Below are 17566 nucleotides of genomic sequence, written 5' to 3'. Positions count from 1 at the left end.
CAGACGGATCTGTGAGTTCCAGACCAGCCAGAGATACACAGTGAGACTACAGTAAGACGCTAGTACATCCTTCCAAGGTACCAGAACCTTGACTGAGGGTAGTGAGAGAATGAAGAAAACAGAGGCATCAACACAGAAAGCTAGGATGGGATGTCTAGGATAAAGAAACTATAGCACCCAGAAAGCTTAGTATGTTTATTATTTACAGCTAACCTCAGTAGGAACAAACAGTCTCTGTAGGAGAACCCATCTTCAGGAAATAAACAAAGCTAAAGTGCACATTTTCTGCAGTCAACATTCCCCAGAGGAAGGCTTTGTCAAACACACTCACAATTGTACTTGCTCCCTACATGATGCTGTCTCAAATAAAAGCTGAATAGGCTCCTACTGAATTATCTCACACAATTCAGAAACGGAAGTCTAATAACATTATCTTTACTTGAAGCACTATGTTCTTTCTATACCAAGGCTTAGTATTAAATGAACAATGGGCCTCTTTCAATATTGGCAAAAAGCCAAGGTTGCGAGTACATTAATGTTTGTCTCAGTCCACATCCCTAAGTCAGTCCACAGTATGTCAAAGCCTTTAACCAAGTTAATCACCTCAGTGCCCATAGTAATCTAAATTGTGATTTTATCATACCAACCCCTATCATCACAAGCCAAGGTGAGGGAATAATGTAAGGAGGAATAAGTACCAAATTATACCAATTCTCAACTAATTATACTCTGAAAGGGGGAGAGAAGAAAATAAGCACATTTTAATGAATAGACCTGCTGCTCTTACAGAGGACCTGGGTTTGGTCAAGCACCCACATGATGGTTCACAACCATCTGGAACTCCAATTCCAAGGGATCAGACCCTCTTCAAATCTCACAGACACCAGGTCAACATACATACACACATGCTGACTGAACACTACACATAATATAATCTTTAAAATATTAATATATTTATCCAGTTAACAAATGCTTACCCCAATAATGAACAAAAATGCAGGTATTTTCTCAACCAATAAAGGAACAGAAAACCCAGAAACAATAAAGTACCTCACAGAGTAAAGAACAAAGTAACAAAAAGGACACATGAAAACAACCAGAGTTAACGATAAAGCAAACAGCAAACCTGTTTCAAATCTGTATGTAATCCAAAGGATAAAAACCAAATAAATGCTCTTCTACAAAAGTACAAACTGGTCCCTCAAATGTAAACAGAAGAGATGCACATGTGCAGGATGGACACATGAGCACAACGGGGCAGGCACAAGGGGGCACACACACACACCACCAACAACAACAACACCTAAAGTATCAGTGTACATTTGAAAACCTATCAATCCAGATGTCTACCTCAGTCTTCTATAGCCTTTTTTGATAAAAATCAGTTATCCCCAGAAGCCAACCATTCAGATGATTTAAAAAAAAAAAAAAACAAAACTATTTTTTTTTTAAAAAAGGAAAGTGAGTGGCAACTTTTAACTAAAAAAGAGTAAAAAAATTACACACTCAGAATTTACTAAAATAAGGATCAAATGGGGAGGGAGGAAAAAAGGGTAAGGGAAGAAATACGGGAAGAGACAAAAATTAAGTGTCATTTGAAGGGCTTATGGAAAACCCATGAAACAGAAGCTCCTTAAAATATACACATATGGCCGGGCAGTGGTGGCGCACACCTTTAATCCCAGCACTAAGGAGGCAGAGCCAGGCGGATCTCTGTGAGTTCGAGGCCAGCCTGGTCTACAGAGATCCAGGAACAGGCACCAAAGCTACACTGAGAAACCCTGTCTCCAAAACCCAAAACAACAAACCCACACATACATGTAACTACATGGAATCACCAAACAATGAGGGAGGAAAAAAAAAGCCCCAATTAGACATTAACACCAAATGAAACCTCCAGTTCTAGGGCCCCACAGAACCCCTAAAGAACCCAGGCTATTGGTTGCTCTCCACAAAATGATGCTAAGACCCTACTGCTGAAGACAACACAGAACAACTCACTGAACAGAGACGTTGGGCTGGCACTACCTAGAGCCTTCCTCCTATAGATTAGTGTTCATGGCACTAGAAAGGACTCTGCACTCTACCAAAGAAGAAAGGCAAACACCAACCCAGCTACAAACCCTTCAACCTACCGCCAAGTGACCTGCCCCCAAGATACATCGATGCAATAGTGGCACAAAGCTTGGTTGGGGGAGTAAACGACAAATAACTGATTGGATCTAAGACCTAATCTATGAGATGGACCCATACCTGCTTGGAACCCTGACAGTGCTTGGGTGGCCAAGAACCTAGATAGCCCAGGTACCTAGGGGAAAACGAATGTTACTGCTCTGCTAAAGGAACATAACAATCAAATGACCCCCAGTGATAGTCTACAACACTTATAGATCAGCCAGTGCCTTGCTCAGCCATCACCAGAGGCTCTTCCTCCTACAGCAGGTGGGAACAAATACAGAGACCTTAAAACACTCAGCCCTAAATGAGATGTCTCTATCAAATTTCTCTCCTCAGGGTTCAAGGAACTCTGCAGAAGATGAAACAGAGTTTATGAGCCAGAGGGGATTAAGGTCTCCTAAACACAGCTGGAGTGGTGCACATATGAAGCTGGAGACTGGCAGCCTGCACAGGTCTGCACAAGATAAGGTCCCAGAGCTAAGAGAAGTGGACACACACCCTGATCACTAACCAAAAGCTACTTTTCCCCAGGAGAGTTTCACTGGGGAAACAAAGGGTAGGACCTTATGCCCAGCAGAAGGCATCTTTGGAAGTTGTCTCATATGTTGGATTGAGGGTTGTCGTTTTTTAATCTTACAGGTCTTTTGCATATATATTATGATTTCTGGTTTGTGTTTACATGGGATTCCTGTGTGTCAACATGTGTCTCTGCATCTGTGTTTCTTGTGCTTTTTCTTCTGTTTTGTCCTATACCGAGTTTTTCTTTTATCTTACCTTACTATTATTCCTTAGATGGCTGTTTTCTTAGGAAAGACCAAAGAGAGAAAGTGTAGATCAGGATGAGAAGCCATAATCAGAATTTATTGTATTAAAAAAAAATCTATTTTCAATAAAAGAAAAAATTAAAATAACGAAGTGAGTGAACAACTTGAAACTCAAAGAGCAAAAAATTACATACTCAAAATTTACTAAAATAATTTGGAAAATAATATAATCTGTATCAAGATACTATGAAGCATTTAATTTATAGCTTTCAAAAACTAAAAGCATAAGCTGGGCAGTGGTGGCGTATGCCTTTAATCCCCACACCCAGGAGGCAGAGATAGGTGGATCTCTATGAGTTCGAAGCCAGCCTGGTCTACAGATTTCCAGGACAGGCCAAGGCAGAGAAACCCTGTCTCGGACAAAAAATATGGGGGCTCATCTGAGACTCAAGGCAATCTCTTGCTTGTAGCCATTGTAAAATCAAAAAGCAAATTACAAACAGAACAGGGCTGGAGCGATGGCCCAGCAAGTAAGAGCACTGGCTGCTGCTCCTGCAGAGGACCTGAATCTGGTTTCCAGCATGTACACGGCAGCACTTGAACATCTGTATCTCTGGTCCTAGGGAATCTGATCAGGCCTTACCCTGGCTTCCAAGACCACCATGCATGCATATGCCGCAGACACACATGCAGACAAAATACACACACACACACACACACACACACACACACACACACACACACACACAGCTGGTAAAAGCTTAAGAAAAACAAAAAGCCATTAATTAAAGGACTACTGACACATGGAAAAAATGCCATTTTACTTCACAAAAGTACAAACTGGAACCTCAAATGTAGACAGAAGAGATGTACACAAAACCCCTAAAAACATACATAGGCATATACACATCTACAGTAACTAATTATTACACAGAGGCTGTAATAAAATGAACATTTTGTGATAGGGCTGGGATGTAGCGGATTGGCAAAGTGCTGGTATAGAATTTGCAAAGGGTTCAATTTGAACCTCCAGCAACTAACTAACTAACTAACTAACTAACTAACTAACTAACTAAAACAGGACCACAAAAGACAGCATTTTATTCTTTCCTTTTTGGATTTTTTTTTTAAAAAAAGATCATGTGTGTAATGTGTATGTGTGTATGCACACTTGAGGTCACATGTTGGTGGAAGCCAGAAGGCATTTAATCCTCTGGAGCTATAGTTACACGTGGTTGTTAAAGGGCCTGACATGGGTGCTAGGAACCCAACTGTGACCGTCTGCCATGTCTTCAGCCCCTCTTCTTTGGGTTTTTGAGACTGATCTTATGATGTAGCACAGGCTGGTCTGGTCTGCATGCGGTCTTAAAACATCCTGCTTCAGACTAGAGTGCAAGGATGAAGTGTGAGGAGCCACCACAACAGACTATAAATGTTACTTACTAATTACTGAAATATCAAAGTTTCTCTCAAGTGAAAATACAACTAGCATGTAACATGACTCCAACACATCTATTATGTTTGGGGATCTTTTAAAAAAATAATACAGATCACTTTTATCAAAGACAACCTATTAAAAATGAAAGAAGTATACTAACTAGAAAGAAGAGCCTCAACTGATAGAACAGGGCTGGGGCATTAGCTCAGTGGATGAAGTGTTTGCTCTGCCCCAGCACAAGCACCTGAATTTGAGTACCCAGCACCCTTGTAAAAGCTGGGGTAGTAGCACACATCTATTTTTCAAATGCTGGGAGGTAGAAACAAGTGGATCCCTGGGGCTTAATCACTGGCTAGCCAATCCAGGCAATTAACAGGCTCCAGGTCCAGGGAGCAATGGAAGATGATGCTATGACAGAACCTGTGGTGGCCACAGGCGCTGCACAGGTGAGCACACACACAGGCATACACCACACACAAAACGCTATTTAGAATTAAAAAAAAAAAAATCCAATGAAAAGCAAAAACGTATGATTAAAAAAATTATCAAAACCTTTATTTAGAAAAAAAACAAAACCTTTATTCAGAACTTTAAAACAAAGACTTTCTTGTTTCAACATATGCATAATTATAGACCAAAAATGCAGATATAAAATGAAAATTCATAATGTATCATTAGTTAAACTTAAATTCTGACTAATTAGAGTAAATAATCCAAACAGCTATTCTGAAAATTGGAATTAAAAACACCTTAAGAGCAATTATGTTTAAGTGTGCTTAGGCATTTAATGACTGTTCAAATCATCTAAAGTAGATGAATACATGTTTTAACATGTTAAGAAATTATAAATATTTTAACTTTATCTAACAACCTACTTATCTGTTATCTACTCTAATAGAATTAATTAAAAGAATATTTGCGCTGGGCAGTGGCGGCACATGCCTTTAATCCCAGCACTCGGGAGGCAGAGCCATGTGGATCTCTGAGTTCAAGGCCAGCCTGGGCTACCAAATGAGTTTCAGGAAAAAGGCACAAATCTACACAGAGAAACCCTGTCTCGAAAAACCAAAAAAAAAAGAATATTTGCTCTTACTAATTTATAAATTAGCTCATTATTCAAAATGCAGTGGTATAATTCATTTTAACCCCACACATCTGGAATGTCCGTGTGTGTGTGTGTACACATATGTACTATATACAAATATTCTACAAAGGAAGTCTGTTTATGCTGCATACATCCAGCTCAAGAATAAAATTTTATGCAACATATAACACATAGCTTCCCCCCCGCCCCCACATGTGCTTTTAAAGAGCCCCAGATAAACTCATAATAAACAGGCATACGGTTAAATAACTAACAGGACAACAGGGTATCTCCAAGAAAAGTTTTAGTAATAGACCTAATGCCAGAGCATAAGCTTCTGATAGCGCAGGCAAATTCCTAAACTTAAAATGGAATAAGAAGGTGAGAATGGGGCTGGAGAGATGGCTCAGAGGTTAAGGACATCATCTGTTCTTCCAGGTCATGAGTTCAATTCCCAGCAACCACATGATCTGGTGCCCTCTTCTGGCATGCATGCATACAGAACACCATATACATAATAATAATAACAACAACAACAACAATAAAGAAGCTGAGAATGGCAGTGTACACATTCAACATCAAAGGAACAAAGGAGGCAGTGGATCTCTGAATTCAAGGCCAGCCAGGGCTACACAGTAAGACCCCGTCTCAAACCCCAGCTCCTCAGGTTATTTCCTCTTCACGTAACACCTACCAATAAACAGGGATCTTATTAACAGGAACCCAATTCACTGTATTTCACACTGTTGTCACATGCTTCAAACTACTAGAGCCAAATGCAATATTCAATGAGTCGACTCCACAAATGCATTATACCTTCAGTAAACAAAGTTCTAAATTAGAACTTAATGACTAATAGGAAGCACAGCAACACTTTAAAAGTAATAACATTCACTTAGTGTTCCTGGTGTTTTCAATATTTTACAAAAGATTAAAAGTGCTTATAGTTATTGAGAGAAAGGTGGACTCAACTTTAAAATAAATAAACCTCTTAAGTATAAATAAGTCTGGGTTGGGGATTTAGCTCAGTGGTAGAGCACTTGCCTAGCAAGCGCAAGGCCCTGGGTTTAATCCTCAGCTCAAAAAAAAAGTACTTTTCACCAAATATCAAAATAATATCAAATAAAGAAAAGAAACATTCAAATATTTCTTGACAAATGAATGTTGCTGCTATCTTGATAAATGCATGCATAAAGTATGAATACCCCCGAAACTCATAATCGGTTCAAGTTTTTTTTTCTTTCAATGAAGACTGTAAACATTTAAAATATTTATGAGCCAAAATTTGGCAAGCACAGCTGGGTGGTGGTGGTGCACATCTTTATAATCTCAGCACTCAGGAGGCAGAGGCAGGTTGATCTCTGAGAGTTCAAGGTCAGCCTGATCTACAGAGTCCCGAGACAGCCAGAGCTGTTATACAGAGAAACCCTGTGGGGGGTGCACCAAGCACTAGAGATACAATAGTCAATTATCAACCAGATATAGCAAAACTTAAAAGATATAACATCTATGTTGTTAAAATTAAATCTTTAAAATATTATTATGTGCATACCCATTAAATCCAGTGACAATTTTCAGTATTCTTTCCTTCATTTCATCAAAGGGAATATATTCAACATTAGGATTGGGAGGACCTCTTGGTTCAGGAGCTGAAGTTCTGAAATCATCCATCACTTTCTCCAGTTTGAAAATAAAATAACCTTTAAATTGGGACCACTGAATCCTATAAAGAAAAAAGTCAGAAAACATTAACAATTACTCTTGCAATTACTTAACACTAAACACAGACACAGACACTATAAAGATGCTCATAATTTCCATAATAATGCTTACGTGGACTAGGAAAGTCTCTTACCATTAAAAGTACAGAGTAAGTCACGTCTGCATATACCTTTAATTCCAGCACTTGGGAGACTTGAGTGTTTTAGTTAGGGTTTATATTGCTGACAAAAAGACACCATGACCACAGCAACTCTTATAAAGAAAAACATTTAATTGTAGTGGTTCACTTACAGTTCAGAGATTCAGTCTATAAAACAAGGCAGCATGCAGGCAGAAGGAAGTGGTCTGAGACACCTGAGTATATATAAAGTCTCAAAGCCTGCCTCCAGTGACACCTCCTAATGATGCCACCCCCTACGGGCTTATGGGGTAATTACAAACTACCAAACTGAGGCAGGAGGATCTGTGAGTTTAAAGCCAGTCCTGTCTACAAAGTAAGTTCTGGACAATCAGGGACCACACAGTGAGATCTTGTCCCAAAAACCAAACAACAACAAACAAACAAATATATAAGTAAGTAAGTAAGTTCGTTCTTTCCTCCCTTTTCACTAACTGTTATTAGAGGTATCCAGGTTACTGGTCCCAGCCTATCTGGCATAGCAAATAAAGTACACAAATGCCTGGGCTAGAAGATGGCTCCATGTTTAAGGCACACACAGTTCAAGCATGAAGGCAAAACCCTGGATCCCCAGAATCAAGTACCAGGTGGGTATGGCAGCCTATGTATAATTCTAGCACTTAGAAGGTAAAGATGAGAATCCATGAAGCTGACTGGCCAGCCAGCCAAACTGTATCAGCAAGCCCTGGGTTCTACAAAAAACTTGACTCCACTCAACAAAGTGGAGGAAGAAATCATCAATTCTAACATTCCAACATCATTCTTTGACTACAAAAATGAAGAAACACATACACACAGGCATACAAACATGCACACATGCATAAGGAAAATATACAGGTACCCCATTTATTTTTTATCTCTATTCATTGCTGGGTAGTAATTTCCTCCAAGATAAAACGCTAACATTGACCAGCTCACTGTGACCCATCTTCCCCAAACTTATATAAGGAGTAAGGACTGCTGATTTTTTTTTTTTTTAAAGTGTACGGGTATTTTGTCTAAATGCTTGCTTGTGCACCCTCTGGGTGCCTTGTGCCCAAGGAGGCTACAAGAGTGTATCAGATCTTCCAAAACTAGAGTTGCAGGCAGTTGTGAGCTGCCATATGGATGCTGGGAATCAAAACCCAGGCCCTCTGGAAGAACAAGTGCTCTTAACCACTGAGCCATCTCTCTGACTCCCTCCCACCAGACACTCTTAGGCAAGCTGAGTAACCTAGAAGATGGTCAGACCAGCTACACTGCCTGGAAGATACATTCTCTGACCTGCTCAGCTGCTTACAAGCGGCTCAGTGTGTTTCCAGCTATTGTAACCTGCCAGGCATTCTGGGGTTGGCTTTTGGTGGTAAAACTGCCTCAGAGTCACTTCTGCTCTTGTAGTTAACACTTCATCCGTGCTTCAACTAACAGCTGTATTTGAACAGAATGACTCCACACACAGACTCATATACTGAGTGCTTGGTCATTAGGGAGTGGGACTACTTGACAGGGATTAGGAGGTGTGGCCTTGGTGTTGGAGGAAGTGTGTGTGTGTGTGTGGGGGGGGGGTTTCAAACATTCAAGGCAGGCCCAGTGTCTCTCTCTTCCTGCTGCCTGTGGATCATGATACTGAACTCTCAGCTCCTTCTGCAACACCCTGTCTGCCTGCATGCAGCCCCACTTCCTGCCATGCTGATAATGGCCTAAACCCCCCCCCCCCCCCCAGCTGAGAAGTGAACCCAGGCAGGGCCTTACTGAGCTAAATCCCCAACCCCATAATGGACTAAACCTTTAAACCAGCAGTTTTCAACCTGTGGGTTGCAACCCCTTGGGGTGTCAAATGAAACTTTTATAGGGGTAGCCTAAGACCATCAGAATATATTTACATTACAATTCATAACAGGAGCAAAATTAAAGTTACAAAACAGCAACAAAAATAATTTTATGGTTGGGGTCACTACAACATGAGGAACACAGCATTAGGAAGGTTGTGGACCACTGCCCAAAATGTAAGCAAGCCCCAATTAAATGCTTTCCTTGTAAGAGTTGCTGTGGTCATGGTGTCTCTTCACAGCAACAGAACACTGACTGAAAGCAGTAAATATAAACTGAGCCAGTGCTCACCAAGTTGGACTTTGGTGATATCCTTACTTTAGTCTGACAATGGTTCCTGATCAAGGGTGAGTAGGTTTGTTCATGTCTCCCCAGGAATAGTACCAGACCTCTTAATCCTTTCTTCACATTTTACCATTAACATAAGAAAAAGTGTGAAGGTGATACCTAACAAACAGTCTCAATTCTAGGAGATACAAAAGTTAGGGATGTCACCTATTTTTTTTTGTACAGACAGTACTCTCATAGACATTCACTAAACACAATTACAGAAAACAGAGTATTAATTTGCTATATATGACTGTCCAGCAGTCCTACAAACTAGGAGAGTAGTTTCCAACTGTGATTTAAGACATCAGGCTTGAATCAGGAGTTAGGCAACTTCACTATGCCTACAACCCTGAGAGCAATGCTGGATGGAAAGGATGATGACCTAGCAGCAATCCAGCAGCAGCACCAAATCATACTAACAGTATTGTCAGAAATTCAGTTTTGCTTTGTTCTGTGTTTTAAATCTGGGGCTGGAGATGTTAACTATGTTGGTAAAATGCTCACCTAGCATAGATGGCGTGCCCTGGGCTTGATCTAGCACAGTATAAATTGGCCATGGTGATGTAAGACTGTAGTCTCAGCAATTGGGAGGTGGAGACAGGAGGTCAGAAATTCAAGGTCATCATGGGCTAACATGGGGTAAGCTCCTCCACCCTTTTAACAACCCACAACATCAAGGTCAAGAGCAGTAAAAGGTCTTGAGGAAGAGCAAGTAGTGTCACAGACTGTGGATCCCAGCTACTCAAGAGGCTAAGGCTGAAGGACCTCTTGAACCCAGTTCCAGATCCGCCTGTCTCAACATAAATTTTCTCAAGGAACAGGAAGATCCACAATCAACAAAATTAGTTTCAAAAGACTTTGGATTAAATAGAAAATTCATGACAGAGATTTTTTGTGCTAATACACAAAACCTACAGGAGGATCAATGTAGGTTTAGAACTGTTGACAGGAGGGAGCCCTGTTGACAGGAAAAGTTGGAATAAGCTGGACCTTAAAAGGATAAAGCCAGCAGTACAAGAAAAAAAAGTCAACAAAGGGAATTTCCCACACTCAGCAATGTTGGCATTGAGGACCACAAAATCCTGTCTTGCGGCAAGCTACCCTATGTGCTTTAAGTTTTCTGCAGCATGGCCAACCACTATCCATGTGTGCCAGGAACAATGGCCACTCCTCAGAAGTAACAATCAACAGAAGTACCCCCAGACATTGTTAAATGAACCTGCCATCAGTTAAGAACCACTACAACCCTAATCCCTTCTGCTGAAGACTACAATAAAAAAATGCAGCTAGGAAACCCAGAACCTCAAACAGAAACCTCACAATGAGACATAAGGCTTACTTAAGAATACTCTAGCACTGTGGCCTCTGGGAGGGTAAACACACAGGTTAGTCTTCCCGCTGGCTCTGCCTCTGACAACACCAGTCTGTGTCACTATGAAACTGTAACCCCAAATAAATCCCTTCTCCTTTCAGCTGCTCCTGTCAGGATATTATCACAGCAACAACGAAGTCACCAAGACCAACAGCACATGGAAAGCTATCTGTAGGTTCAACATAACAAATATTAAGGAACTCGAACATGACTTGGTATCAGCAGGATTCCTATATATCCATACCCTGAAGACACCAAGGGATGACTATCAGTTTGCAAATTCAAAGAGCTCACAAGGATAACTGAAAGTAGCATCTAAGAATTGACAAGACAGACCTGTATCAAAGCATGATAGAAAAAGGGCATAATCTTGGAACCAAAAAGAAAAACCCTACAATATTTCATTGATGAAACACAGAGGACCTCAAGTCTGTGTCAGAAAAGCAATAGGAAGACACCTCAAAATCTGAAGAGACGAGCCTTTTCAACTATATGCCAAAACTATCTATCCATCAAGTAGGACAATGATAGCAACACATCTTCAAACAATAAAAGCAAAATTAACCAGTTTGCTGTCCAGCCTTCCCTCACTCCATGAAATCAAATAAAACCAAGAAAGGATGACATAGTGTCTAGAAAATGAAGATCACAAATCAATCAGAATTATAAAGAGGGAGATCTTTCATTCTAAGAATTGTCAACTTAATTGTAAGATATGAAGATTCCTATCTTTATAACATGGTAAAATTAAAAACCTACAGGTAATCAATTTGGAATAAATAATCAAGAATGGTTCTTTCAGCTTTTATAGGGCAAAAGACACAGTCAGTAAGACAAAAAGACAGCCTACAGAATGGGAAAAGATCTTCACCAACCCCACATCTGACAGAGGACTGATCTCCAAAGTATATTAAAAAAACTCAAGAAACTAGACATCAAAATACTGAACAATCCAATTTAAAAATGGGCTAAAGAGCTAAACAGAGAATTCTCAAAAAAAGAATCTCAAATGGCTGAGAGACATTTAAGGAAATGGTCAACATCCTTAGTCATCAGAGAAATGCAAATCAAAATGACTCTGAGATACCACCTTACACCTGTCAAAATAGCTAGGATTAAAAACACTAATGGAATCAACCTAGATGCCTATCAACTGAAGAATAGATTAAGAAAATGTGGTACATATACATAATGGAGTACGACTCAGCAGCAATAAACAATGACATCATGAAATTTGCAAGAAAATGGATGGAACTAGAAAATATCATCCTGAGTGAGGTAACCCAAACCCAGAAGGGCAAACATGGTATGTACTAACTCATAAGTGGATACTAGATATAAAGCAAAGAACAATCAGACTGCAACCCACAGGGAGGCTACACAGCAGGGGGGGACCTTATCTAGAATGACTGTGGCTTATAATAAGTTTTGGTTTTACTCAATCACTGGGCAAGCTTCAGTGAAACATTTTACTATTAGGATAAGAATTTGTACTGTATCAAGCTGATAATAGAAAAAAATTAAATTAAAAAAAATAGTTCTTTCTGGGCTAGCAAGAGGCTCAACAAAGAAGGAGCTTGCTGCCAAACCTGATGACTTGAGTTCAATCCCTGAATCCTACACTGTAGGAGAAACAAACTCTTGCAAGTTGTCCTCTGACCTCCATGGGCACTGTTACACGTATGTCCATCACCCACCCCAATTTAAATTTTAAAAATGCCTCTTCATCCCTGGGCATGGAGGCCCTTGCCTATAATCAATCCTAGCAGAGGGAGTCCTGCCTCAAACATCTACAATGGGGCTACTTGGGCCAGCCCTTCCAAAGGTCACAAAAGCCAAGGGATGATGCAGAAGCAGTCCGTGCATCTAACTGTAGTGTGTAGCCAGCCATTCCAGCTTTGATCTGGAAGTTCCAACCCCCACTGAGGCTTTAGTAACTGTCATGCCTACAAGGTGGGGCCGAGAGAGGACCCTGAACGATGGAGGTAGACCAAGCTGAGTTCTCCAGAGAACACCACTGGACTGAGCTACACCTTTCCCAGACCCTGTAACCAACCAATCCCTTCACTACTAAATTACCTCACAAAATAAACCTCCCTTTTAACTACATGGAGTGGCCTTAGTAATTTCACCAATACCTGACACTGTCTAAAAGTGATCTAACCATGGCTCCTACTTGCATTCTGTTTATATTTGTATCAGATAGTGGCGTGTTTCACCTCAAGACTGAGGTGTTGAAACAAAGAGTGAGATGTACTTGGCCTGTCTTGCAGGAATGAATATACTCTAAGGCAGTGGTTCTCAATCTGTGGGTCACAACCCCTTTGGGTGTCCAATGGCCCTTTCACAGAGGTCACCTTAGAGCATAGGAAAACACAAACATTTACCTTATGATTTGTAACAGTAGCAAAATTAGTTATAAAGTAGCAACAAAAGTAATTTTATGACTGGGGGTCACCACAACATGAGGAAGTGTATCAAAGAGTCACAGCATTAGCAAGGTTGAGAACCACTGTTCTAAGGAGACACATACACTCCCTTCTTTGGCTATCAGACTACTAAGACTTGCTATTCTTGCAGAGGGCCGGCATTAAGTTCACAGCACTCACACTTCTGCTGACAATCATATGTAAATCCAATTCCAGGAAATTTGATGTTCTCTTCTGACCTCCAAGGGCCTCTTCTGACTCCAGAAGCACCAAGTATGCATGTAGTGTACATATATACATATAGGCAAAACACTCATACACATAAAGTAAATCTTTAAAAAAAATAATAAAGTAGAAAGAAATATAAGAACTTAGGGATGTGGGTAACATCTTGGGATGGCATTAGTAAGAGTAATATGTGTCAGTTAACAAAAATGTGTTGAGCTGAATATGTATTGTCACATTAACAGGTAACTAACTTCAAGAAATCTCTACCCTAGAAATACTTTCAGAGGCACTCTAAGTAATCTCTCTTATTAAAGAGAAGAAAATTCTCAGTATTACTTCCCAACTCATTTCTATTTCTTTAAAGATAAAGAAAATATGTCGACTGGCAAACCAGTATAGAAAATAAGGGAATATGCATTATATTACCATGTGACTGCAGAACAGGCCAAAGGGTCCAGCTAACTCCATGGAGCTCACACCAGAAATACCAGCAAAACAAATTTAACATATGACTAAGGAAGTCATCAAGTATCACAAGAACATCTAACATCTAAAAGGCCTTAGAATGTCTTTAAAGATGGGTGCCCACAATGGAGGAATGTAGCTGGAGAGCTTTTCTCCAGGTCCCACTACGCCCAGCAGTCCGGTAGCCCACTTATAAAATAAACACAGACGCTTACATTATTTAAACTGTTTGGCCTAATGGCTCAGGCTTCTTGCTATCTATTTCTTCTATCTTAAATTAACCCATTTCTATTCATCTATACTTTGCCATGTGGCCCGTGGCTTACCGGTACTTTACATCTCACTTGTCATGGCTGCAGCTGGCAGGTCTCTCTCCTCAGCCTTCCATTTCCCAGAATTCTCCTCTCTGCTTGTCCCGCCTATACTTCCTGCCTGGCTACTGGCCAATCAGTGTTTTATTTATTAACCAATCAGAGCAACACATTTGACATCCAGAACATCCCACAGCAGAAGAACAGGAAGTCACCTTGACAAGGGAGCATTATCTACTAAAGAACTAAGGAATTAAGTAAGCAGGAAAACAGAGGGTCACAATTTAATCAGACATATACTCACAGGCTCTCAAACTTCAAGAGGGCCTAATTTAACAGTGAAGGCACACGAGGATTTTCAATACTATGTCCAAAGAGAGTAAATAAAACTGTACTTCAGGAAAATATTTTTTAAAAAGCCCATGCTGGCCAGGTGGTGCTGATGCACACCTTTAATCCCAACACTCAGGAGGCAGAGGCAGGTGGATCTCTGTGAGTTCGAGGCCAGCCTGGTCTCCAAAGTGAGTTCCAGGAAAGGTGCAAAGCTACACAGAGAAACTGTCTTTATTTAAAAAAAAAAAAAAAAAAAAAAAAGCCCATGCTGAAATCCAAAGACAATGAGAATGGTATATAGAAGTTATGTTCCCTGATGGAAAACCCCAAATTGTCTGAGAATCTTATTTCCCCTACTGCAAGTCTCATTTCCTCAAATTTATAGTAGTTTCCTGAGAATTTTCCTAGTACTCCTTAAGTATGCTAGATTTCCCAAGAGCAAAGCTATGGTTTATCCCTCTCTTGCACAAAATCCTGAAGTAACCACTTCTCATTTCTCCGTTTAAAAATTCCACACACTGGGGCTACATTTTCTGACCACCACATCAACCAAGAGTCTTGCACTTCCTGACTTCCTTTGATCACTGTAGACCCCCACCTCCCCATCTCCTTCACCTCCTTGTACAACCAGTAAAAACTGCTAATCCCTTCCTAGGCACGACCTAATTTACTTACTAAAACACTTTGTAATTCTGTTAAAGCATCAGATACCTTGATGCTAAGACATATATCATGAGAAATGACCTTTCTTAGTCCAGCTTAGTGGCATACATCTTTAGTCTCAGTGCTTGGAAGACAGAAAGAGGCAGGCGGATCTGTGAGTTCCAGGCCAGCATGGTCTACATAGTGAGTTCCAGAGCTACATAGTGAAACCTTATCTACAAAGGGGATGGGAGGGAGAATACATTTCTTTTTTTAGGAGGCAACATCCTTGTCATGAAAACATTAAGGTGTAGTAGGTAGCTGTTTGAGCCATGCCCTGAAGCCCGCCCCTATTGAGGCAGCTGTAGCTGTTATACCTGCTTATGACCTTGACATATAGGCCTCTGGGGACGTGGCAACCAGGGACGACCCTTAAGACCTCAGATGCTGACCCTCTTCTTGGCTACCTTGTGGTTCTAGATGCTGAGATCTTGGACCAAGCCATTCAGCATGGGACATAGTTAAGCTTTCCCAGACCCTACAATAAATCTTCCATGGTTGTGAGTTTACCCTCAAATAAATTCCTTTGATCATTACATAGACTCTGTGGATCGATCCCATTATTGAGTACATAATACCAACTCAAAGATTTCCAGATTGAGGTACTAAATGTATCTGGGTCCAAGGAGGGGCTGCTCTTCACACAACAAGAGAGCTGTCATTGCAGCCAACTTCTGGAGTTTACTTAGTAGACCCCAGAAGTAGACTGAGTAGACAGACTGCATTGCTTGCTGGCTACAGAGTATGTACAAAGGAGCTGGCTCCCCAACACATTTGCACTCACTACTCTTCTAGAAAGACTTAAATAGCGGGGATGGGCCTCCCCAATTGTTTCTATTTTCTTTCCATGGGATGGTGCCCACCAGGTCTCTCCACAAAAAGTGGATTAATCCAGTGGATCGGTCATACACTCTCTCAGAAATGTAGAACAGAGAAGAAACCAGAGGGGAAAGCACTGATGCCTAACCAAGGAGCCTTTCAGCAGCAGCCCATGGAACAGTTCCACCAACTACGGTGGCTTACTCTTCCACAGGTACCTTATCCTCTACTCAAAGCCTGACAGGGTTGCTAACATCTTTCCCAAAAATGTATCTTTTTCTTCTCTTGGTTCCTTTTGGATTTAAGTGAATCAACATCAGTTATGCAAAAGACCTTACACTCAACTATACTTCCTAAAACCCAAATATCCTTTTAGAATATCTAGAATGCGTATTTCAAACAGAAATGAGGGGTAAAAGGGTCTCTTCTGAATTTCTCATTATGATTTAAATTTTTATTTTGTATAGTTTAAATGTTAGAGCACTAGTACATTAACTCAAGTCTTTGAGAACATTCCCAAAAGAGTCATTTAAACATCCACCCTAGCAGATCACCCAATACTTGAAGGCTCACCTCAGTACTCAGAGAATCTGGGCTTTAATATAGCACAATCTTCAACTAGTCACAATTAAGACAGTTTTCCCCATTAATCCTACTAACCCAAAAACAGTACACACATTTTGAACATCCCTAAATAAACATAAAAAAAAAATCCTTAAAATCTGGAAAACTTAGCTTTCCTGTCAGGGCTCAAAGTTTCAGATGTCAGAGCATTTTGGGGTTTGGATTTTCAGATTAAGGAAGCTGAACTAGTAGAGTCCAGAAAACTTCTTTTTGGACAAGGAATGTTGAACTATACCAACTATCCATTAAAATGTACAACTTTTTCACACTTAAGGCATAATTTAAGGCCAGGAGATGGCTCAGCAGCAAAGGCACTCACCCTACAAGTCTGACAACCTGAGCTCAATCCCCAAGACCTACATGGTGGAACTGACTCCTGCAAGCTGCCTTCTGTGAGGCACATGTGAGATGAAGTCCTGAGAGAATATGTATTGCTGACAAAGGCATGGCCAGGGCAAGGCTTTCCCCAAATCAGGCTCACAGAAATGTCAAAGCCTTTGGCTAAAAGCAATGTATCAGACTACTGAGATTAGCTAAACTGCCCAGCCCACCAGGGCTTCAGTAGCATCCCCCTCAGGGCACTCCTCCCCACCTGATACCAGCTAGCCTTCAGATATGCTTGTCTGTCTGACTGTCCTAGTTCATTTTCCTAGTCACCTCAGTCACGTTTCCAGGATCCAGCTCATGGCACACACAATAAATAAATATCCTTTAGGAGTGAATGCTCGGGCTGGAGAAATGGTTCAGCGGTTAAGAGCACTGGCTGTTCTTCCAGAGGAC

The 17566-nt window shown here is 40.7% G+C and overlaps 1 protein-coding gene across 2 annotated transcripts in view; it reads right to left on the bottom strand.

Moving 5' to 3' along the window:
* The window catches only part of Ppp4r2 (protein phosphatase 4 regulatory subunit 2), a 42973-nt gene that overhangs the window by 10925 nt on the left and 14482 nt on the right, over window positions 1–17566 (bottom strand). For both annotated transcript variants that reach the window (XM_036180210.1, XM_036180211.1), the window contains exon 3: window positions 7017–7187. In XM_036180210.1, the coding sequence (XP_036036103.1) occupies window positions 7017–7187 (171 nt within the window). The remainder of the gene's footprint in view (window positions 1–7016; window positions 7188–17566) is intronic.

This window comes from Onychomys torridus, chromosome 3 (assembly GCF_903995425.1).
Source record: "Onychomys torridus chromosome 3, mOncTor1.1, whole genome shotgun sequence".
In the NCBI taxonomy this organism is placed as follows: Eukaryota; Metazoa; Chordata; class Mammalia; order Rodentia; family Cricetidae; genus Onychomys; species Onychomys torridus.
The sequence above is the reverse complement of the archived record's forward strand: the minus strand, read 5'-3'. Positions and strand labels throughout refer to the sequence as shown.